Below are 23,271 nucleotides of genomic sequence, written 5' to 3' on the forward strand. Positions count from 1 at the left end.
GTGAACAATGACATGCAATCCACGGTCACTACTCCAGAATGTTCGACCACCAGATATTCCTGAAGTTACATTGATAAAAGGCACTGACATTTATAAGAAAAGCTATGTCCTTACTGGTCTTTGCCCAAAATGTCAGACCCAATATTCTGCTGATCGTGAACGAGTAGTTGGACAGACTGGGTCATTTGATCAAGTATACTTGAACTCTGCTGTATACTTGAAAGTGGGCCAGAATGTTTGGGTTGATTGTATTTTTTCATCAGCTGTTTTAAATGCAATGTATAATTTTCATGCATCTGCAAATGCCTACACTGACTTTTGGAATAACACTTTTGGAGAATTATGTAAGGGCAAACTAATAAAGATCTCACGTCGTCAAGTCTGGCAGGCATTTGTTCAGGAGTCTATACGAACAATAGCAGATGTATCAGATCAGACCTTGATTCTTAAAGATGGACTGTCCATTGATGAGGTAACTAGTGAGGCATTCAGTAAACTGGGAGCAAATGGAATAATTCTTCCTGCGGGTCAACACTCCTGTTCTGAGTGTACCCAAAAATACAAAAAGAAAGCTGATTTTCTCACTGGTGATGATCCTGCTGCCTTAGTTGGTAGAGATGAGAACAGAGTTGTACCTTCTCTGACTGGAGAAGGGGCAGCAGATGCTGCACAAGATGCTGCAAGAGCAAGAGAGCTTGCATCTCGTGTGCAGGAGGACTCAGATGATGAGCCTATGGATGTTGATCATGCACCTGTTAAGATGGTAGTTGTAGATGGAATTGTAATAGGACCAACTCATTGTGCATATGGTGATTGCACATCAGCACTTGGCAATGCTCGAGGAGGTGTCTTTTGTCCTGTGCATGAAACTGAATATGGAACAAAGTGTCATTGTACAAATACAAAGAAGGTTGGAACATTGGCATGCACAATTCCAGCTCATCAGGAACAGTGGTCAAAAAATGCCTATAACCGAAGTTCAAATACCTTATCTGGTGTTAGACAAATTTTAAGAAGGCCTAATGAGAGAATGCCTTGGCAATCTGGTAGAGAGCCAGATACTCAACGCCATGATGAACCTACACCTGATATTGAAAGATCTCATTACTTCAGTCCTTCACGGTTTTATTGTGTTGAGACAATCACTGCTCCTTGTGGTGTTGTTATTGCCTGGGCTAAATTTCCTAAGTCTGAATCTCCCACAAATATTCTTAACTTTCTGGAGTCAGTTTATCCTACTGCTGAATCACGTCCAGATTACATCTGTATTGATAAGGCTTGTCTACTACTACGAACAGCGATAAGCAATGGAAGCTGGGACAGAATCTGGAAACATACAACACAGTTCATTGTTGATAGTTACCACTATATTAATCACCGTGTTGGTGATTATATTTGTCGCAAATGGTGTAATCCTGCACCATTGAATGGCTCAGCCCCAAATTTAGTTGTTGTCGAAAAAGACAAACATGGTCGACCATACTACAAGCGAGCATTTAACACACAGGTAAGTTTAGATTGATGTATGGTGCAATACAAGAATTAATAAATATTAAAACAGGCCTGTGAACAGTTGAATGCCTGGTTGGGTGGTTTTGAGTCCATCCTGAAAAGGATGACACAGGGAAACTTTGATTGGTTTTTGTCCATAGCTAGCAAAACAATCTCGGTGGCATCAAAATGGGCGACCATCAGCCTCAGCCACACTGTGTATGCCTTTCGCAAGCTAGTGCAACTGGCAGCATTTCAGAGTTAGTGCCACTTACATGCAGTTTATGAACCACAGCCCTGCTGAGTCCTCACTCTGTACAATAAAGATTGTGCCCTAATTCTGTTCCCACAGGCAGAGATGAGATTTCCTCCCAAGCCTTTGCCAACCAGGCTCTCAACATTTTCACCTTCCACCACATTCTCTTGTTCCAGAGAGGGGGTTTCCCTTTCAGTTTGTCAAAAGAGGCTGTGGGGAAGAAAAATATGTCTCCAACCCCCTCAGGAGTCTGATGCAATGATAGATTCAGCCAGACAGGAAAATGACCAGGTCCCTGGGTCATACCTATCTGCAATTGAGAGAGATATATGTAGCAGCCACTTACTCCAGTTTGACTTTGAGGTCTGGCAAGTAGAGCTCTCCCTCTTTATATTGGCCACAGCTGAAAATTGTCATCAGACATCATCTATAGTGTTTCAAAGTCCAGTCTAGTCTGGTTTTTACCTCAAAATGAGGCAACTGGCAACCGGAACTGGTTCAGACCAATCCAGATATTAAGGGACCACAACCAGACCCTTTTAGACTGGTCCTAAATGGTCTACAATGCAAAAAAAACCAGTCCAGACTGGTAGTAACCAGTCTTTTGTTGAAAACTTTATTTACCACAGAAACTAAATATTACCTCATGTACATAGCATATATAGATAGATAGTTTAATTTTTCATAGACTGATTAAGAATTTAGGCAATTCTGTGAAGATTTGACTGAGATATGGCAAAAATGGATAGGATATACATTCAAATTGTGTGTGAGTAAGGTCCAACATGTGATGGGATGAAAGACTGGCAAACAGTGTGTTGAGCACACCAATCTCATCACACATGCATACTAACCTACCCACCCTTGTTTTTTTTACTTTTGCTCTAGCAAAATGGCAACATAGTGCACAGCAGAAGATGCAAAAGGAGCACCAGGACTACAGGCTTGAAGATCTTACTGGGACCAATTCTAACATGGATAAAGATCTAGAGGAAGTTGGTGATGATGAATCTTTGGAGGAAAGTGTATCAACTCCAGCCTAACCTGATCAACCATCCTCTCCAAGAAAAAGAGCCCAAGTTATAAACACCACATCTACTGACAGAACATTTCTAACCTTTGATGCTTTTGATGCACTACCCATTTATGCTCAAGATGCTAGTAAATGGAACCACCTTTCAAAGGAAAATTATGGATTTTGGGCTAAAAAATGCTAACAATGGGTAACCTAACTCAATGAAGCCTATGCTGAAAGAAACGTAAGCTCTATAATATTTTTATATATCTATTCTCAGTTTTTTAGAAACAAGATCTTAATCCCATCAAGCTGATCAGCATTATCAGAATATTGTAAATGTTCTAAGAGAGCTGTCCCAACTGCAAAAATCAGTTTATCAAATGCCTGAATAGATCCAGAGTGTCAAGGTAGAACTTATTTTTGTTTTCCCAGCTTGGTTAACCTATTTTTAGGCCTCATATCTTCCACAGAGTGTTCATCAGTGGAGTGATCCAAGAGGACTTGCCTTGTGGAAGATAGATTTTGATCACATCTCAGAAACTCTAAGTCTTGTCATACACTCCTGGATTCCTATTGAAGAAAAAAAACACCTGGGAAGAAAGCACAGTTGACTATCCTGTACTCAAAGTATGTTTTTTTCATAGAGGTGCTTTCTATATAACTCTATTTAGACTCAGCCAACCTGGAGGAAAGTGTCTACAAGAAAAGAGCTTATTAGAGCTCTTGCAACATCATTCCAAGAGATGCATATCCATCTTCAGTTTACTCATTTCTAAACCTTTATAACTTCCAATTTGCAATCAAATATTGGCTAGATTATGCGCTAGAGGCCAAACAATAGGATGTAAGTGCTATTGATTATAATTTATCATCTAAGTTATCTTCTCCAAAATTCAAAGACCAACCAACAAATTCACTGTGATGCATTGGTATATATTCAAGATATCATGCAATACCAAAACAACAACAACAATCCTATTTTGAAACTTTTATTTCAGAAAAAAGAGGACACTACACAATTTTGTAATGAGTAAAGCAGACACTACACAGTTTTCTAATGAAAAAAGCAGACACTACCCAATTTTGGAATGAATAAAGTGGACAGTACAAAGTCTTGTAATGAAAAAGTGGACACTACACAATTTTGTAATGAAAAAAGCGGACACTAAACAATTTTGAAATGAATAAAGCAGACACTACACATCTTTGTAATGAAAGAAGTGGACACTGCACAGTTTTAATGAAAAAAGCGGACACTACACAATTTTCTAAGGAATAAAGTGGACACTACACAATTCTATAATGAATAAAGCAGACACTACACAATTTTGTATTGTCATTAACAATGACCATACCATGCTAGCCATTAACTCTTCTGGCCCAAAAAGTGTGGGAAACAGTTCCCAACCTAAATGTACACTGTGCCTGACATCAGGTGTGGCATAAAAAGTGTAACACTTTTCCCAATTAGGAAATAGTGCACACATCAAAGCATATACTACACATGGGTCAAAGCTATAGGTAAATATATCAAACATCCCAATGAGGGTTTTCTGGCTACAAAATAATCGGTAAATCTCTGCATACTTCTTGAGGTCTTATCAGTGCCAGGCATAAGAAATATAGTTGGAGTCCATTCCAGTGAGGAAATATATTTTGGGGTGTGTGACACACTAGAAATATATTTAGTGTGACATTGGACAACAAAATATATTTAGGTAAAAGTGGAGATATATAAGCCCCATAATATATACAATATAGATATACACCCTGATATGTAGTCCCGTAGTATTCATGGGGTTTGCAAGACTAATAGTCAGTTGTCAGTGGGTGACTGAAGTAGGAGTGGGATCGTCAGGAAGTGAGATGTTGGCACAAAGGGGGTGTAATGTAAGTCAGTGGTTTTTTGGGAAGCTGGATTCAGTATAGTCCCTTTTGGGTAGCCAAGAACACCTCGGCTGCTGGCTGCAATGGTAATGAGAGTTTCGAAGGTATCAGAGTTTGTACCGTCAAATTTCTCTGTCTCCAAGGGCATAGATGGGTTGGCAGTTGACGACATTTTTGTGGGAGTGTGTGGGGTACAAAGATATAGGCTTTACAAGTCACAAGTGGGGTAGTAAAGCAAGTAGCAAAATGGTGTCTGTAGTTCCTGTTATTAAAGTGCAGCTGGGCCCATAACCTGTAGACATATGGAACTCAGAGTCAGACACAAGGTGATCATGACTGTGTATTAGTTTAGCCACCTGTAAATGTATGGAACTGGGGTAAACAGGTTGTGAGTCTCAGATGAATAAGTGTAAGTAGAAAGGATCTCACCTCAGAGTCAGACACAAGGTGATGATGACTAAGGTGAGGAGAAATAAAGTTTGTGTATATACACAAAGCAGTGGCTTGGAGTAAAGACTAGCAAACAGCAGGTGAAAGAAAAGGAGGAAAGAGACATGATCAAGGATACAAACAATGCATATGCATAAATACAGAGGTCACAAGGGGTCTCCTCTAACATTAATGGTAAGACAAGTATTCAATGAGTTTGATTTGATGTGTTGCCACATCATCTGCTGTGATGATGGCAAATGTTTCATTGTAAAATATAATAAGATGGAGTATGTCATGGTTGGTGTAAGTTGCAATGTCCACCATGAAGTTCATAGGTAGGTCCCCAACAGCTGGGGGCAGTGAATCTTCCCCTGTCAGTGTTAGACACAAAGCCCCTGGCAAGATCCTGACCACTTCCTGGGATCTGAATGGATGGCTCAGATACATTATTGCATGTAAAAATGAGTTGAAATTGCCAGTTTCATGTGTTTGAGAATTGGCTCAAATCCATGGTGTCTCTAAATCTGTTATTTGTACAGTCACGCACAAGGCATTGGGACCCATATTCTTCATTGTGCACATCACACAATGAGGCACCATGAGAATTTGAAAGATCATTTACACAATCATCAATTGCACAATGCTATAAATGTCAAGTTAGTAATTATTATAGTCAGAATAACTTTTAAATGATTCACCATTGGTCCTATAACAACTCCATCAAGTACAACTATTGTAACATTTCTTTTGCCAACATCCATATTATCATCAGAGTTATCCTGAGAGGTAGGAGAAGCTGGGTGTGGTTGTGGTGGAACTCTGTTATCTTCTGCCAAGGGTGGTACAGCTTGATTTTCATTAACTCCCACTACAGCTGCAGGATCATTCATAACAGCATTACTAGCTTTTTTATATGGCTGACTACATGTATGCCAGTGGGTTTAATTTAAGCCCAAGACAATGGGGATTGATTGAGAAGTAAAGGACATACTGTGCAAGATGTCCTCCCCCTGCCAGCTAAAATTCCACCCAGCAAAAAAACAGCATAAGCACAGCCTCTCGTCTTCGACACTGCAGTTTTGGCATGTCTATGAGTTCAACTTGAGCTCAAGATAATGAGTATTATGGTACTTACCAGCATGCAAACCATCCAGTGTATACAGTTGTGACCAGCACACTGTGTTATGCTCAATGTGATAGTCCACTCACAAGCAAATGCAAATAAGCACATTGCATTGATTACTGTCACTGCTGTCCATGTGCTGCAACCTTCGACTTCTTGCTCAGGGCTGCACTACTTTCTCTCTGTGAAAGCTCTATTTATACTGTCAACAAAGCTATGCCGGAAGCAAAGGAGGCTCTTCCAAGTGGCAAGCAAAGTCAACATTACATTGAGAATACCATGCCTGCCCAGCGACAACTGAAGAACTTCTGGATTGACTCATTGGAGGCTGAAGCTAAGGCATCTGCACCCAGCCCTCTGGCATCTCTAGGACATGTTCACATCCTTGAATCCTCATCATCTCATCCCCGTGGTCAATGTGGTGCCCATACTGGGATATTCCCAGCTACTGCTTGTGTTAATGACAGTCCCATCTCATCTCATGGCCTGGTCCTTGCAAAGGCGGAGCTATCCCTTCAAAACATCATCCTATGTTTTGAATACCAAGATCCCGACAATGCAAAGGCTAGGGATGTAACATATCTTATATCATCATGAATTCTGCTCCATTTCATGCAATTTTAAGCTTGTTGGAAGCACGCAAATTAGAGCTTAAGAACAGTCTAAGAGCCCTAATATTTTGATGTTTACAATGACCTCTGATAACATTTACCGTTTTTGTGCCAATTCTTCACCAGTAATTGGTCCATAGCCCTGTGAGTTTTGAACTAAATTCAATGTATATAGATGCATTGGAACCAAATTAAATGCCACCTTCTAGTGCAAAAAGAACAGAAAAAAGGAATATGTTTTGCAAAAGATACTTCATCCTCTTCGTTGTTGCAGTTTTTGTAGGTCAACCAATATCTGGACTATGGTGTATTTTCTTCTCATTCCAGTCTTATTTTGATCATGATGATTCATATACGAGAAGGAATGTTCTTTTTATTGAAATCTACTATACCAGTAGTTTCAGGTTATCTCAGGACAGTTCAAATTGCCCTTGTGTTTCCCCAGAACATCCTGTGATGTCTTGTAACACCCTGGGGAAAAGCTTACAAACATGTTTGTCCCAGGAAAAAAGTGATTTTCCTGATGCCCCATACTGCCATTTTCAGAAATCATCTCCCAGCCTTGATGGAGCCTGTAAATCTGACCAGGACCTCAACCACAAACAAGCAGGCTGATCACAGTCAGCACAACTAAAACCAGTATGGACAAGTGGGGATACATGACTGGGCTCTGTATGTCTGACACTGAATTAGACAACTTCCTGAATGTCAGCCATGTATGGCAGGCTCTGTTGGGTGTCTGATCTCTTGGGAAGTCATTACAAGCCCTGCTCCACAAACTGCCAGACAAGAAACTCCAAGATCGAAACAGGAGGATAGCAGTGAGGGGGCAGAGGCGACAAAGGGCAGCATGGAGACTCTTCAGTAAGGTGGCACTGCTGATGTTGAAGGAAATTGGGGTAACCCTGGGATGGCCTGGGGCAGGGGAGCTGTCTGATGATGGAGGACAGTGCTGAATGTCAGAAAGATCTCATCATACTGCTAATGAGCTGCTTACCAGAACTCTGGCAGGTAGTGAGTGTTGGGGCTTATTGTCCAGCATGCACTGCATGGCCAATTTGCAGGTGCCTTTTCTAATGGGTTGCTGTTGGTATGGCGAATGGTCAGTCTCTAAATTCAATATCAATAGGCTCTGGCAGCTGTTGCAGAGGGCAGCTGTACCATCTTCACTGCAAGTCTTCATATTTGGGGGGGAGAGTGAGGTGCACCTGCAGTCTGTTATCCTCAGGTAATCAGCCATCTCTTTCACCCCTAAATCATTGGTGTTGTGGGAAGGCATCTCCCTCAGATGCCAAAATGTGGTGATGTATGCAGATTGGCAAGTTCTTCCTGCTTTCTCAGATTCATGCAAGAACCTGAAGATGTTTTGAGGCACTGAGTAGTGAATCTCTAATTTCAAATTAACGTCCTCATGGCTGAAGTCCACTCCCATGCCACTGACCATTGCCAGTGCCTTCATGTCCCCTTCCTGCCAGGATTTCACCTCAGATTCCATAGCATCCTCATTCCCATCTGCAGGATAGGTGAGGCATGGAAGTGCACCCACAAATTCCTTGGCAACCATCTCAGAAGAGCAAAATACAACTGCCCTGTCCTGTGTTTAAAAATTGCCCAAGGCCTGCTGACTGTGGTTGAGGACAGTGAGTGGTTGGTCCTTGGTGAGGATAAAAATGGCCTCCTCCACATGACAGTTGGCAGGGCCCAATACTATGCTTTAGCATTGATCAAGGAGCTTTTTTTGAATTTGCCTTTGTCAATGACTGTGGGGATACTCTATGATATTGGTTGTCAGTTGGAGAGAAGGTGCAGGATATAGGGTTTTCTGGAGGAATTTATAGCATGCATTATTTTTGCACTTGCAGTGTTTCATGCATATGGTCACCAGTGGCCATGCCAACTAATCTACCACCCCCGTAAATGTGAAGGTTTTGGACTCTCTGATGGAGAGGGCTGTGAATGCTTCTGGAGTTCCATAAAGTTAATAATTCCATCAATGTGTGTGGCAGGGGTAAGCTGTCATGTGTCATCCTTGAAAAAAAATTTAATGATTGTCTAAAATAGTTCTACCATCATCTGTTCACAATTGATACTCAGGTGAAACACCTAGAGAAAAAGTCATTCAAGGTGATGGAAAAATGGCTTCAACATAAATGGCTGCATTGCCTAGAAAAGAAGATTGGGGCTGAGTAAATTCTCCAAGAACTTGGTCTAGAAATGCCTCTTCTTGAGAAAGAATGGAAAGACCAGGTTATGGCACAGACTAAGCCCTTGGCAAGACAGTCAAAGAATATTGCAAATAATGCTGTCAAAGAGATAATGGTTTTGTATACTGCAAGGAATGCATTTGCAGGTGACTTGGGAGAGCTTGATCAAAAGCTAATTTCTGGTGACTATGGAGATGATATGTTGGTGGAAGATGTCCTGTCAGCATGTCTGGCTGTAGCAAAGAAGCAAAAGGCTATAGAGGATACCATTAAAACAAAGAAGAAAAAGCTTGGTGTGAGGGATCAAGCAAATTTGAGGGATCTGATTGGCAATAAATTTCTTCAGTTAATACTCAATGCCAGAGCCCTCAAGCAAAGGCTTAGAGATTAAGTGTGCAATCAAAAGTTTGAGTTGGAGAGATTAGAAAGAGCATATCAAAATATAACTTCCAATGGTAAGCTCTTATTTAGGGTAAAATTATAGTGGCTGGCTAATATCTACTTTGATAGAGATGAAATTGCATTCACATGTGCAGAAACAGTTATGGTAGAGGTATATTGAAAGTTTTGAATGGTATGATGATTGATGTGGTATGGTTCCTTTCATTTGGTATAGTATGATGGTATGATTCCATATTCCATTTCCACGGTATGGTATGATTGATGGTATGATCACAAGTCAATCATATGGTATGAATAGTATGATGTATGGTATGATTCCATTTGTATGGTATAATCCCATCTCTATGGTATTATTGCAATGGTCTGGTATGGTGGCTGTCCATTCAATCTGCATGTGATTATTTTCATTGTTCTCCAAACTGTGGGAGGTCTCCAACAGCCCTCCTTTGTTGATCGTGCAATTGTTGTATAACTGCATATGCACATGTTGACTGAGAAATGACTGCATGGCTGTCCATTCAATCTGCATGTGATTATTTACATTGTTATCCAACATGAGTATAAGTCAAGTTGGCAAGTGGTCAGTGACATTATCATCGTCAATGTCACCCTATTGAAAAAATTGATCACAGAGAAGGTCATTGGTTAACAAGCTTGCCTAGAGAGGTAATTTTGGCTAAAGTTGATCCCTTGGCAAACAATGAAGTCTTGCATTATTGTTGACTGAAATTAATTGGTCTGTAAAGACATAAGATTTCAAGTGGCTTGTGATAGATTATTTCAGGTTTAGAGTGGATGGCTAAAACCTGGGATAATGCCTAATGAAGCTGATTGTTTGGATCATGTTCAACCTATAGTCTCCATTTGTAGCTGAAAATTTCAGAAGAAATGGGAAGAACCAGCCCACAAAAAATGGAGCCCAATGGACCAGAATTGCAGCCAGCAGAAATATTTTTCATATTTTGAAAAAAAGACCCCAGAGACCCTGTGACAGCTTTGGAATGATGGTATGGTATGGTATGAAATGGTATGCTATGTGGCTTGCATACCATGGTATGATGGAATTGGTATAAGGGTCATACCACTCTGGAATGGGGTACCATTAAGGTTCCCTATTTCAAAGAATTGGATGACCTCATAGGTACCCAAAAATGGGTGACTGAAGTGGATTGATAGGATTGGATGTTATGGTGAAGAATCCCCTGACAGTGATGAAGACTCAGAGGAAGGTGGTGAGTGGCAGTCAAGTTGCACTGTTGTTGTGATTGTACTGAAATTTCACCAAGTTCCGCATCACAAAAGTGTGACCCTGCCAAAGGGTGCTTGTTTGTCCCAGCTGTTTCTTGAACATAGCTTGTTGAATTTGAAGAAACAGCTGATCATGAGCCTAACATGGTACTCAGATGTGAGGTCTTTACCTTCCCCAGGTTATTCCATATGGAATCCATGGAACAATGTTGGCTGAGGACACAGCCAGTTTCTTATTCCATGGACATCATGGATTCCATATGGACTCCAACACCACTCCCTATGGATTCCATTGGATTCCATGGAGCAGTCCATATGGATTCGATGGAAGGATATTATACCATTAGAATACATATAAATATAGTATAGTATTGATAGTGTCCTTACTATATTTAAGTAGTAAAAAAAAATGGCATGCAAGGGAATTGAACTCTCGACATCATCAATATAAGCAGCGCTAAAGCCACCTGAGCCATGAAGGCTTTACAATATGGTAAATGAAAGGTAGGTATATACCGCCTTGAGGCATGTGGCGTCTTAAGTGTGACAGCTGCAGTGTTGCCACGTCGTTCTTTCCTTCCCACCACCACCACCATGTCTCAAACCACGACCGCCCACCATGTCAATGACGATGACACTAACAATGCACGATGACATGCACCACCATCATCAACAATGCACAACAACCACACCCCTATAAAACCACCACAAGCACCACAACACCAGACAATGATGTGGCAACGCCATGTCACATGAACGGCACAAGATGGGTGGGAATGACGATGAGCGGGACATCCATTGACGTTCTGCCTTGTCCAGGTAAGCAAACACATCAATGCCTCCCACTCCCTCTTTTGACGACAAAACAGGTGCCACAGTGCAGTCAGAATAAACCGGGGAGGGTAAAGTACTGTCAGATGCTTGTATATATGATGTACTTTATGAAGAGAGCTGTAACCAGAACTGTGGAAGTGGAGCTCCACCTTGTGCCAAAGTATCAGGCTTCAGAGGTGACAATAATACTTCAATTTTGGTAGTACAAATGGCAGAAATGTACAGAGAAGGTACAGTGGCACACAAGCAACTTATGTGTTCCATGATGAAACTCAAAATTCAATGGTACATATATGCATGTTTTACAATCAAGCTCATCTAGTATTGCTCAACTTGGTGTGTTTGATGATACTACCATCTGGCTATGAAACAAAAAGACAAGAGTTCAATTAAAACATAAGTCACCAGATGAGATGGAGAGGGTGGTAATAGGATTTCCTCCAGGATGCCCTCACAGATGTTTGGGGCTGTAAGTCTGTTTGACAAACAAAAAACAAAAAACTGATCCAAGATGTTCTTCACAATGGTGGCGATGTGCCATGTCCTGCATATGGATAAAAAAGGAAATTTGCCTTATTTGGTAAGGCATAGTAAGATTCTTTTCCTCCACTAGGACCATTCTACTATATAAGGAGATAAGCTGACAAATAATCTCCTTATATGGTTACCTCCTTGCCTCAGATGTTCACTTTATAACACTCTCCATGTCCCTTAGTCTGGGTGTGTCCATTTCAAAATATGAAAAGCAGGGATTCAACTTTTTGCTAATAAAACTGCCTTATTTGTGCACATTGTAATTACTACCTCAATTGTTATTAGCTTTCAGTAAAAAATAGCCCTGTAGCTATTATACTTCCCCCATGTCCCTATTAGTTTGCACCCACTACCATGCAAGCACAAAAATTTACTGCTCTACATGGTGGATGGTCATTTGACTCTCTGGCAGCCTTACAAAGGTCAAATACAAATGGGACACTTCCCTGGTAGATTACCTTAATTGTGGCATACTCTCTGATCTCTTTTATGCACTTGCATATCAAGACAAACAGCATGGGCAGACATCCACCTCCATTTTCATTCCTCTAGGACCTCAACAGGGTAACACACAGATCCCATTATAGGAAGAAATAGATGAGGACTTGGAGAAAACTTTCTGTACTCTTCTGCTCATATCTGTGAATAGATGAAACTATCTATATATATCATCTGCATCATTTCTGTCCATTGAAATACCTCATAAACCCATTAAGGGAATAGCTGTATTTGATGGCTGGGTTGATGACTGTGGCCATGCACTGAGAAACAAGCATGCATTTTAGAAGAGGACATCTGCCCTTACAGAGTGCTCAGTCCAAACCTTCTCAGAGACCTTTGCACAATTCTTCCTTGTCTGCTCTACTCAGAAGGCAGAAGTGGAACCAGAACAGATAGCTTGTGCACCTATGGACCTTCTCTGCTCAGAAAAATCTTTAGTGCTATCTCAGATTCCATCACTCATAATCTGCTAATCGTCATATGATCCTCCCTATTTTCTTTGATTCAGGAATAGAAACTTAGCTTGGGCAATTCAATCAGTCTACCCTGCACTCTCCATTGCATCAATGCTCTGCAGCAGGGAAAAGATCCACACCAAAACCTTATACAAAATTGGCAAAGGCCAATCTCATTCTCATTTGGGAAGATATGAAAGCTCTGAGTGTTAGTCACCATTCGATCCACCATGCAATTACGAATGCTACAAAGTGAGTTACTTGCAGGATACCATTTCTATGACCTCCAACTGCCAACTAACGAATATCCAGAGGTCAAGCACTTTGAAAGCCATTAAAGCCACTTACCTATGTAAGAAGTGTAATGGCCTACCTGAGGGAAGAGCTCTCACTTATTTAGAGCCTCTTTATGTTTTTTCCACCACTCATCAAGCCAAAGGGCTCACATATTTCAGGAGAGGATGCTTTGGAAGCCTTGCAAAGTGTGGATCATGCCCTCCATTTACCACAGGAATACATTAGCGAATTCACCAGATGAGGATGGGGAAGAGGAAGATATGGTTGGGATTTTGACAGGAAAGAGAAAACGATGATGAGTAGAAGCTTAAAGACAAACTACATAGTAATTTTCAAATGAAGGTTCTTGTACAAATCCTTTTGGGTGCCTGCATGCTATCATCATCTTGGTTCACAGAAGAATCTCTTTGACACTTCGGATTTGTCAAGAGCTTCATTGAGAAGTCAGGTCACAGCATAGTACTCACAAGGACCATGCTCAAATGAAGATCAGGCTTCTTGATAATGGGGACAAGGTCCTTGGCACCAGAATCTGGCTCAGTTGCAGAATCGGCGGCTGGCATAGCTGGTTCGGCAATGATGAGGTCTTATTAGTGCCCCCCTAATTCCTGCAGGAATCCAGTCATTCCTGTGGATTCTAGTGGATTCCGGGGGAATAAAATTTGGCAGGTAGGCCTGCTATTTTTTTCATTCCAGTGCCTTATCGTTCCAGCAGAGTTTGGGCATTCCAGAATTGATACTGGAATGTTCCGCGGAATTCGCAGGAACAGAACGCAACACAATGGAATACAACAAATTTGTTTGGATGTATCATTTGTTTATTTCACTTGCCTTACCAAACAAAGCCAATGTTCATTCCTTCCCATCCCCCACCATCGCCTTTCTCCTCTGCCACCTTCTGACCGCCCATCTAGGATGATGACAATGACAACCATGATGACGGTACATGACCCGTTAACGGCTATGTAACAATGAGACGACCAGGCAAGTACGTTGTGGCAATGAGGCAAAGTGAAGGCATGGCAGAGAGATGATGATGAACACTTTATATTCTTGTCATAGAGTTTGTTTGTTCACAATAATCTTTTTTAGCACTGTGCATATGATAATTGCACAAATGACCTTTCTAACTCTCATGGGGGATCTTCATGTGATATACATCACATACAGCTTGCTTCTAAATGCTTAGTCTGTGATTGTAATAACAGGAGAGTAGAAAGAACACTTGCATGCCAACAGCATGAACCACAGTGGCGTAAACATGCAAAGAACAGCAAACACCACAACCAAGCTGGAGTCCGTCAGATATTACAACGCCCTGGGGAGAATAACCCTTGGGAGCCAAATTGTAGAGGACCAAATCTCCAACATGATGATCCAAATGCAGAACCATGAGAACCCCCCAATTACTTTTGTGCAGGTAGATTCTATTGTGTTGAAACTTTTTGTGCACCTTGTGGTGTTGTCATTGCTTGGACAAAGTTTGATAAGTCAGAATCACCTACAAATATTTTGAACTGGCTAGGAAAGATTTATCCAACAGAAGAATCAAGGCCTGATTATATCTGTATTCATAAAGGCTGTCAAGTACTTGCCACTGCAGTAGCAAATGGAAGTTGGGAGATTTGGAAAAAAACTACTTGATTTATTGTGGATGCCTACCACTACATCAATCACCGAGTAGCAGACTTCCTATGCTGGAAATATTGTAATCCTTCACCTGGTGATGGATCTGCTCCAAATCTGGTAGTCATAGCACATGATAAGAATGGAAGGCCATATGTAAAGTGGGCATTCAATACACAGGTATTTATTCATGTATATTTCTGAGCTTGATACTAAAAATATTTTAGGTTTGTGAACAACTCAATGCATGGCTTGGTGGCTATCAATCAATTCTCAAACATATGACACCAGGCAATTTTAACTGGTTTATACACACCATGTTATTCTACCACACAAAGTATGTTCTCCACAAACAGCAGATGAAGAAACCAGAAGAAGGTGAGGAGGATAACTTGGGTTTAGATGAAGATGTCCAGGATGATGAGGATAACTAAATGACAGCAAAGGGAAGTATAAAGAAGTATATATTAGTGTAATAGAAGTGTGCAGAAGTGTATATTAGTGTAAGATAAGTAGGCAGAAGTGTATATTAGTGTAAATTCACCAGATTCCAGTTCCATTTCTGTGGATTCCTGCGGATTCTGGTCCCATTCCTGTGGATTCCTGCAGGAATGGGTGGGGCACTATAAAGTACTGGCAATGACAGTCAAATCCTCAGCTCTGGAATCAGGCTCATTTTCTGTACTTTACCCTCCCCAGCTTAATCCATATGGAATGCATGGAAGAGGGGGTGGATTCCAGAAATTCCAGATGGACTCCATGGATAGGCTAATGGACTCCATACTTTCTGGGGATGGACTCCAGGGATAGGCTGATGGACTCCATATTTCCTGGGGATGGACTCCATACTTCCTGGGATGGATTCCATATGGAGTCCATACTTTCTGGGGATGGACTCCATACTTTTGGGGGATGGACTCCATATTTTTTGGGGATGGATTCCATGGAATGGATGATGGATTTCATACTTTATACATACTTCCTGGGATGGATTCCATACTTTATACACATGGATTTCATCTTTCTTCTACATTTTACAGATGGATTCCACATGGAATAAGTTCATGCAATCATAATTCTACACTTATCTCATATTAATTTCACACTTAAAATAGCTTGGTATCTGAATTGATTGACATAGTACAAAAATTTGAGCTTGTATCTACTAGAATCACATGACATTATCATTATCATCACCATCTTCATCATCACTATCATCACCATTGCTGTTATCTCCTCTTTTCTCCTTTTCTTCCCTCTTTTTTATCTTTTCAAGAACATGTCAGGTATGATAAAATAACATTGCATGCAAAAACCAATTGAAATTGTCAACGGTCATCCTTTTCAAGATAGAATCAAACGCTCCAATCCACCCACTCAATTGTTTGCATGCTTGAGTATTGAATCCTCGTTTCAAATATTTTTCCCCATCTTTTGTCTCTGCTTCAACAACCAAATTAGGTGCTGATCCATCAAGAGGAGCAGGGTTGCAATATTTTTGGCAGATCATATCTGTAGTGCAATGGTTGATGTAATGATATGCGTCAACTATAAGTCGGCTAGTCTTGCACCATTCCTCCCAGCTTCCATTTTGAATGCTTGTTCTAAGAACCAGACATGCCTTATCAATGCATATATAGTCTGGTCTTGTACCATCTTGATTCTCTTCAACACCAAGGACAGCTGCTGCATCATTGGGAGCAGGTAGAAAATCTGCAACTGCCTTGCATTCTTGAGTACACTCAGAGCAGGTGTGTTTATCAGAAAGCCTCATAGCACCACCTTCACCCAGAATAGCAAATGCATCATGAGTGAAATCATCAATTGATGGATTATCATTTGTTTCGAACATGACTCCTGATGCTTGAGCAATGGTATGAACAGTTTCATGAAGAAATGCCTGCCAGATTTGACGCCTTTCAATTTTGAGTGACTCTTGCTTTCCATAGCTGTTGGTCCAAAATTCAGCATAAGCAGAAACTGATGCATGAAAGCTGTATGTTCCGTTAACAACAGCATTTGAAAAACACTGGTCAACATATAGAGATTTTCCAAGTTTCAAATATTTTGCATCATTAAGGTATACCCACTTCCAAGGACCTCCAACTTGAGGATAGTTTTCATGATCAGCAAAATAGTGAGTTTTGCAATTAGAACATTTTCCACTCAGCATGGCAACATCTTTAAAGATTTCAGAACCTTTAACCAGAGTTGTCATGGCAAGTTCTTGAACATCAGATTGTTGCAAAATAGCACGTCCTCGACATTTATTATCAGAACAAGCATTTGATGGTGGGCAAATTATCATGATTGGCTGAATTTCTTTTTTTGAAATTGGCTGGAGTCTTTGTATTAGCCTTCCATCACTCCCAAAGGAATTGAGACCCAATAATTCAGCAAAGTCATTAAGCTTTGTTCCAACCCTGGTTATAACTTGACTTTCAGGAATTAAAGTCAGATTCTCTGACTGTTTAAACAAAGTTTTGAATTTTGGTTTTGGGGTCTTCCTTTCAACTTGACGAGCCAGTGATCTTATCCATGAGCTCAAATTCACCCATTTTTCATCTGAAAGTTGGGGATTTTGCTGGCGTTGATGCAGATTCAATAAATCTGTATTTTCAGTTATTGTAAAGAACAGCCAGTGGAATAGGCTCTCTGCTCACTTGTTGATGCAGAAAGCAAGGGGATGGCTGCTAACTGAAGAGGGCATTCAGCCAGATCACCTGGCAACTAGTTTATATGAGGATATTAAATGTGGGTCTCCCAAGCCACCTCTTAACTGGCCCAGTGATCATTCAGAGTATCAGCAATTTGCGAAAGGTCAATTGATAATAAGGACAGCCATTTCAAGGAAGCACTCACACTGAGATTCGCTGGTGAATCTACTATGCACAACTGTAAACAGTGCTACAGTCAAGTCACTTTCCATTCATGGCTTTTTGATAGTGCCACTTGCAAGGTTGGCTGCTGCATTGCCAAAGTCCTGGGTGACTAAAGTTCATACCTTATGCTACTGGTATGCAAAACATCAGCCTATGGACTGAGTGGCAAGGGTCAAAGACTAACCCAAGTCACATTGCACCTTATCATGGTGAACTTCCCAGGGAGTGACAGGTCACCATCATGGCAGGTTCTTGTCATTCTTGCATCAAAATCTGGGGCTGCTCATGGCCAATGTTGTCAAATATCTTGGGACAAGGGTGCTAAAGATCTTGGGACCCTCAACCCAAGATCTTGAGCCTCAGGTGAAAGATCAGCACTCAAGGCTGCTAACTGGCATCAAATTGTAAAAATAGGATCTTGCAGTATCATCCATCTTCAGCATCTGACGGTACTTTACAGTGCCCCACCCATTCCTGCACCACCAGAGTCCACAGGAATTGGACCAGAATCCACAGGAATCCACCAGAATGGGACCAGAATAGAACTGGAATCAAAGATCCAACATACATTTACACCAATACACACTTCTGCATACTTATTGAGGTCTTATCAGTGCCAGATATATTTGGAGTCCATTCCAGTGAGGAAATATATTTTGGGGTGTGTGACACACTAGAAATATATTTAGTGTGACATTGGACAACAAAATATATTTAGGTAAAAGTGGAGATATACAAGCCCCAGAATATATACAATATAGATATACACCCTGACATTTAGTCCCGTAGTATTCATAGAGTTTGCAAGACTAATAGTCAGTTGTCAGTGGGTGACTGAAGTGGTGGTAGAGTAGAAAGTTGTGATGGAAAGGGTGAAGTGATGGTGATTACTCATGCATCACATCACATCCTCGGAACTGGGAGAGTGCAGCTCCCTAACCTACATGAACATTACATAACAAATCATAGTGGCAACCATGATATCCTCTGCATGAACACTCTTAATTGGAGTACTCACTGACAAGATTTGTTCTTACACAGAGCACAAAGAACTCATCACATTGGCATCAACATGTAAATCAGTCTGTGTGTCAGCCTTGGACATGCTATGGAGAGACATTACAACATTGAGGCACTTTTTCCTGATCATTCCAGGATGCACTGGATGTGACCAAAAACTGGTAAGTACTGAGAATGGATTTTTGTCTTTATTTCTCTAACAAAGGGAATAGTACCTGCCTTCCAACCCAGACTGGTCCAAGTTCAATCAGGTGGCAGGGAGGGTCAAAACGCTCAACATCAGGGAGAATTTTTATAGTCCAAACAATGCACAATCAGACTTGTCTGCCTACAAAGCTTTCGCAAAGACGTTTGGAGGCTCACCTCTGCTACCGCAGCTGCACTGTCTTACATATACCACACTCAGTACTGAGCAAGATGTATCTGCAGAGTTGGAGAGCCTGATAACAGGGTGCTTGAACAAAATGGAGTTCAAAGCTGAAGAAACGCTCAGCGATATGATTCTGGAGCGTTTGGAGTCAACTTGTACCGAGATAAAGGTACTCAGATGGAATAGGCCATGGTGTTCACCATATCTGCCACATGCTCTGTCAAGACTTCCATCTCTGGGCAGATTGGAGTTGATTCGGATCATCCTTGGCAGCGAAAGCATTGGCATTCTCTCGACCTTGTCCTCACTTTCTCATCTCAGTATCATTTTCTTCACCAACAAGTATCAAAGCATCAAGTCTTACAAAAGTACCAACCAGATTCTCCCCAATCTGGAAACTCTGGAGATCTACAGAGAACTGGGGGATGTTTCCCACTTCATTTCTTACTTGAATGTGATGTGTTTGATCTCCCTGGGGGTTACCATCCCGTGGGTGACACCAAGGGGCTCATACCCATGGTCATCCATCGGCAATGCCATTTCCTCGTTAAAGACACTCTCCCTTATGGCTTGTGGCTCAGATGACCAAGACCATGTTGACATTGAAAGGTTGTTGGAGCCTTTTGGCAGTGCCACCACAATCACCAAGCTGTCAATGAGGTTTATTTGCTGGATGGAGGGAAACACACTTGACACACATCTTTCAAAACTCTTGACCAACTATCCACTTTTGGAGAGCCTGGAAATCATGTTCCAAGTGGAGTACTCTAATTATCAGGATATGGTGTCGCTGAAAGTGGTGTGCAATGCAGTGAAAAGTTGCCCCAAGCTGAGGAGGATCAGATTCATCGGCAACATCAACCCGACCCTTCTAGATGGTCTTGTAATGGATTCGTTCGCGAACCTGGAGGAACTGGATTTGGGCAAATCGAGGGCAATGGATGAGCATGGCAGACAGGTGGAGTTGGATAGAGAAATGTTGGAAATTGTTGTTCAGAGGCTTGTGCCAGGTTTGTTGATGGATTAGATAAATACCATATCCGCATCTCATACAAAGATCAGAGAGTTATGTTGTATATGGCCCTTCTGTAACGATGGGCATCATCTCTTTGACATACTCGCCATCTGGTGTGATCATACTGGGCGTTGGAGTGCAGATGGGCTCATCCTCAGGTCCATGTGGCTATAACAGAGTGTGGTCAAGCTTGAAAATTCGTTGCATGAATGCAATGGATAGGCATCTAATGACATCTTTCTGCATAATGGTTTGTTCATAGTGCCTTGATTCACTTATTAAATGGTGTTTGGTGCTTAATGCACAGGGACACTGGCAATGACTGTCGACGAGCTCAATTATTAAATGAGGCCATTACTGGGACAGACATGACAATGCTTGATGCATTGAAACTGACGTCTAGGCATGCTGAGGACTGCAACAGTCAACAAATTATTTCCTTGTCGCAGCAGTCCCTTACTTGTGAGGGTCGAGTTGAAGCTTGTGAACAACTTGTGAATGTGATAAAAGTAGAATGCTAACAATGCTATTGTCATCACGTTTTCTCAAATTGATTGAATTACAGGAATGACAATGTCACCAAAATGGCTTTTCTGGAATGAGCAGAAATTCCGTTGTCTACAAGGGTACGCCATTACTTTGGCCCTGCCTTTACTGAGTAACCTTTGCAAACAACCAAATGATGGGAAGGTGGACACGCCAATAAAGGAAATGAAACTGTTCCATCAAATATTCATTCAAAGTGAGTGGTCAAGTTGAGTCCTCCACAAGTAGACAGCAAAGAGAGTTTCGGATACATCTATGTATGTATTCCTTACTCAAAATGTCTCAAGCAGGTGAAGGGGGGAGGGGGGGTCATTGTAGAAGTGAACAAGATTGTGGTCATGTCGCATGTGCAGATACGATCACATGGTTTATCAACAATATCATGTGGCTGAATGGAACGCACACCTTTGGCACAGCAATTTTGCTAATTCTACATTGTAGAATGTGCCTGGTGTACAGGTGCTGCAAAAAATTCAGGAAATGCTTTCCCCAGACTCCATCCCCCATCTGCCCACTCTCAATAGCAGAAATCACCAGGGAAATTTGTTCCTTCCTGGGTGGCAATGAGCTATTCGCTTTGGCTTTGACATCAAAATCTGTCAGTGAACTGGCACTGGATATCATGTGGTCAAACATGAAGACAATGAGGAATCTCTTAATGCTTTTTTGCCTTCCCATCTGCTACAAGCAGCCAACTGGACAAGCTTTAAGCGGATGGCAGTCTGGATACAGAGTCTTGATATGATGGGAAATGATGCAAGGCCCCACTCTTTGGCATACAACATGATGGCAGCAGATGCACCTTTTCTCCCTGGACTTCAGCGTCTTGTGTATGGGGGGGTACCGCAATTCGATGGAGATGTGGCAATGGAGCTCTTAACGCTGCTTACACCATCTGTTGTCAATAGGGGAGCTCACAATAGGACACTTATTCACACATCGGTAAGCGGTTGGTAATGTCTGTGACTTTCTAATTTGGGTATTGCTGTGAGAAAAAGTTCTTTGCTTGTCAATAATCTGTCGTTTACTCATTCAAATCTGTCTATTTCTTTGCTTCCTTCCTTCACTATGCCTTGTGAAAATTATCACGAATGTCTCAGGCAAAGTTTTCTCAAATCTCAGGCTATCCGGGACCTTATTACCCTACCAAGTGATAACATATATGAAATAGATAGTTTATACTTAGACCAATGAGTGCAGTTTGGATGGATATGGGTATAAATAGTACAGGATTAATGTATTGGCACAGAACACAGGAAGGGGGGTAAAAAGAAAGGATGGGAAGGCCCAAAATGCGCTATGTTGCGCTTTGTCATGCTGTGTCACAATGGTCACTCCCATCAAGAACTGTGACCAAGTGTAACTGCTTACCTGGATATGCGGATAAGCAGCCTATCGTGAGCTCCCCTAATTTTTCAGTAGGAGCTGCAGACTCAATGTGGTGTTGCACAATCCTCGGTAAGTGTGATGACCAGTGACATGCCGTGACATGGTGTCACAGGCCCAATATCTTGAGACATTGAGTTTGTACTTTCCACAGCACCTATTCAATATATTTTTTGCAATGGGTTTGATTGAATTAAGTGAATGAATCCACTGGGAGAGTTTTCCCTGGAGAAATTGCATTTATTGCTCCAAAAATGCGAAATCAGTCTGTTTTCCCTGCCAAATGAGGCAGTCTGAAGAGATTGGACTATAACTTTTCAACAACAGCACGTATGAACATGATTTGCAGACGGATTTTACTTAGAATTCAAATTCCAATCGATCTACGGATCCAGAATTTTTATTTGTGGCACCTGTGCCGAGATACCCTTGAAAATCAGCACTTTTACATGGTTAAAGGCTAGTAATTAAAAATATGGACCCGTAGGATTGTAGCCACATAGTAATCGATGATTTCGTCTCTGCAAACCTAAGCACAAATCCTATCTGTTGTGAAGCTAATAGCTCGAGGAGGCAACCTTGGGCCAATAGGTGCTGCACAGCCACTGATCCAATTCCAGAATGGGTTTGCACAACATGTGGCATCTGCATGGCACCCTCATGCATGCAAGAATGTTGCTGGATTTCTTGGAGACAGCTTCTTTACACTTGACCACCACCTCAACAGCCTGTAGACCCAAAACACCCCCATTTTTTTGTGCTTTTGCCTGCTTTTTTCCATCAAAAAGCATCCAAGTCCATACTACAAGTGAGGGTTTGTGCTTGAGCTTCAGAAATACATATACATCTTATTATTGTTTTGCATCTAGGATCTATTCAGTAATTGAACATCTGCTTTAGGTATAGATATAGGCAGATCATTCAATTCAAGCATATAACTATATATTTTTGCAGGTATTGTTAGAACTTAGTACCACCCTTGTCACCTCTCTCTTCCCCTGGGTTTCATTTTTTGCTTGTCTCTCTTTCTCTGTGGTTGTTCTCTCAGTTATTCTCATCTCTAGTACTACTCTTGTCAGGAGATTCCTTGCCTTTCTCTCTCTGGGCTTCATTCTTGTTGTCTCTCTGCTCTG

At 41.4% G+C, this 23,271-nt stretch overlaps 7 protein-coding genes across 7 annotated transcripts; 5 read left to right on the forward strand and 2 right to left on the reverse strand.

Moving 5' to 3' along the window:
- Positions 1–1,030: 1,030 nt before the first annotated feature.
- LACBIDRAFT_308464 (uncharacterized protein) lies at positions 1,031–1,756 on the forward strand (the record flags this gene model as incomplete). The annotated part of the gene is made up of 2 exons (XM_001875504.1): positions 1,031–1,507; positions 1,562–1,756. The coding sequence occupies 2 exons, from the start codon at positions 1,031–1,033 to the stop codon at positions 1,754–1,756; spliced, it is 672 nt and encodes a 223-aa protein (XP_001875539.1).
- A 3,846-nt stretch (positions 1,757–5,602) lies between these two features.
- Positions 5,603–6,315, reverse strand: LACBIDRAFT_322454 (uncharacterized protein; the record flags this gene model as incomplete). The annotated part of the gene is made up of 5 exons (XM_001875947.1): positions 5,603–5,608; positions 5,632–5,727; positions 5,783–5,958; positions 6,220–6,261; positions 6,294–6,315. The coding sequence occupies 5 exons, from the start codon at positions 6,313–6,315 to the stop codon at positions 5,603–5,605; spliced, it is 342 nt and encodes a 113-aa protein (XP_001875982.1).
- Positions 6,316–8,502: 2,187 nt separating this feature from the next.
- On the forward strand, positions 8,503–9,008 carry LACBIDRAFT_308465 (uncharacterized protein; the record flags this gene model as incomplete). Its single annotated transcript, XM_001875505.1, has 3 exons — positions 8,503–8,623; positions 8,681–8,826; positions 8,880–9,008. 3 exons carry the CDS (start codon positions 8,503–8,505, stop codon positions 9,006–9,008), a joined length of 396 nt encoding a protein of 131 aa, XP_001875540.1.
- Positions 9,009–9,032: 24 nt separating this feature from the next.
- Positions 9,033–9,413, forward strand: LACBIDRAFT_308466 (uncharacterized protein; the record flags this gene model as incomplete). The annotated part of the gene is made up of 1 exon (XM_001875506.1): positions 9,033–9,413. The coding sequence occupies one exon, from the start codon at positions 9,033–9,035 to the stop codon at positions 9,411–9,413; it is 381 nt and encodes a 126-aa protein (XP_001875541.1).
- A 4,851-nt stretch (positions 9,414–14,264) lies between these two features.
- LACBIDRAFT_322455 (uncharacterized protein) lies at positions 14,265–15,353 on the forward strand (the record flags this gene model as incomplete). Its single annotated transcript, XM_001875507.1, has 3 exons — positions 14,265–14,281; positions 14,533–14,713; positions 15,147–15,353. The coding sequence occupies 3 exons, from the start codon at positions 14,265–14,267 to the stop codon at positions 15,351–15,353; spliced, it is 405 nt and encodes a 134-aa protein (XP_001875542.1).
- An 848-nt stretch (positions 15,354–16,201) lies between these two features.
- On the reverse strand, positions 16,202–16,771 carry LACBIDRAFT_308467 (uncharacterized protein; the record flags this gene model as incomplete). The annotated part of the gene is made up of 1 exon (XM_001875948.1): positions 16,202–16,771. The coding sequence occupies one exon, from the start codon at positions 16,769–16,771 to the stop codon at positions 16,202–16,204; it is 570 nt and encodes a 189-aa protein (XP_001875983.1).
- Positions 16,772–18,086: 1,315 nt separating this feature from the next.
- LACBIDRAFT_322456 (uncharacterized protein) lies at positions 18,087–20,476 on the forward strand (the record flags this gene model as incomplete). The annotated part of the gene is made up of 7 exons (XM_001875508.1): positions 18,087–18,205; positions 18,262–18,442; positions 18,491–18,519; positions 18,591–18,616; positions 18,843–18,982; positions 19,034–20,201; positions 20,469–20,476. The coding sequence occupies 7 exons, from the start codon at positions 18,087–18,089 to the stop codon at positions 20,474–20,476; spliced, it is 1,671 nt and encodes a 556-aa protein (XP_001875543.1).
- Positions 20,477–23,271: the final 2,795 nt, after the last annotated feature.

Source organism: Laccaria bicolor, genomic scaffold (genome assembly GCF_000143565.1).
Source record: "Laccaria bicolor S238N-H82 LACBIscaffold_3 genomic scaffold, whole genome shotgun sequence".
Taxonomy (NCBI): domain Eukaryota; kingdom Fungi; phylum Basidiomycota; class Agaricomycetes; order Agaricales; family Hydnangiaceae; genus Laccaria; species Laccaria bicolor.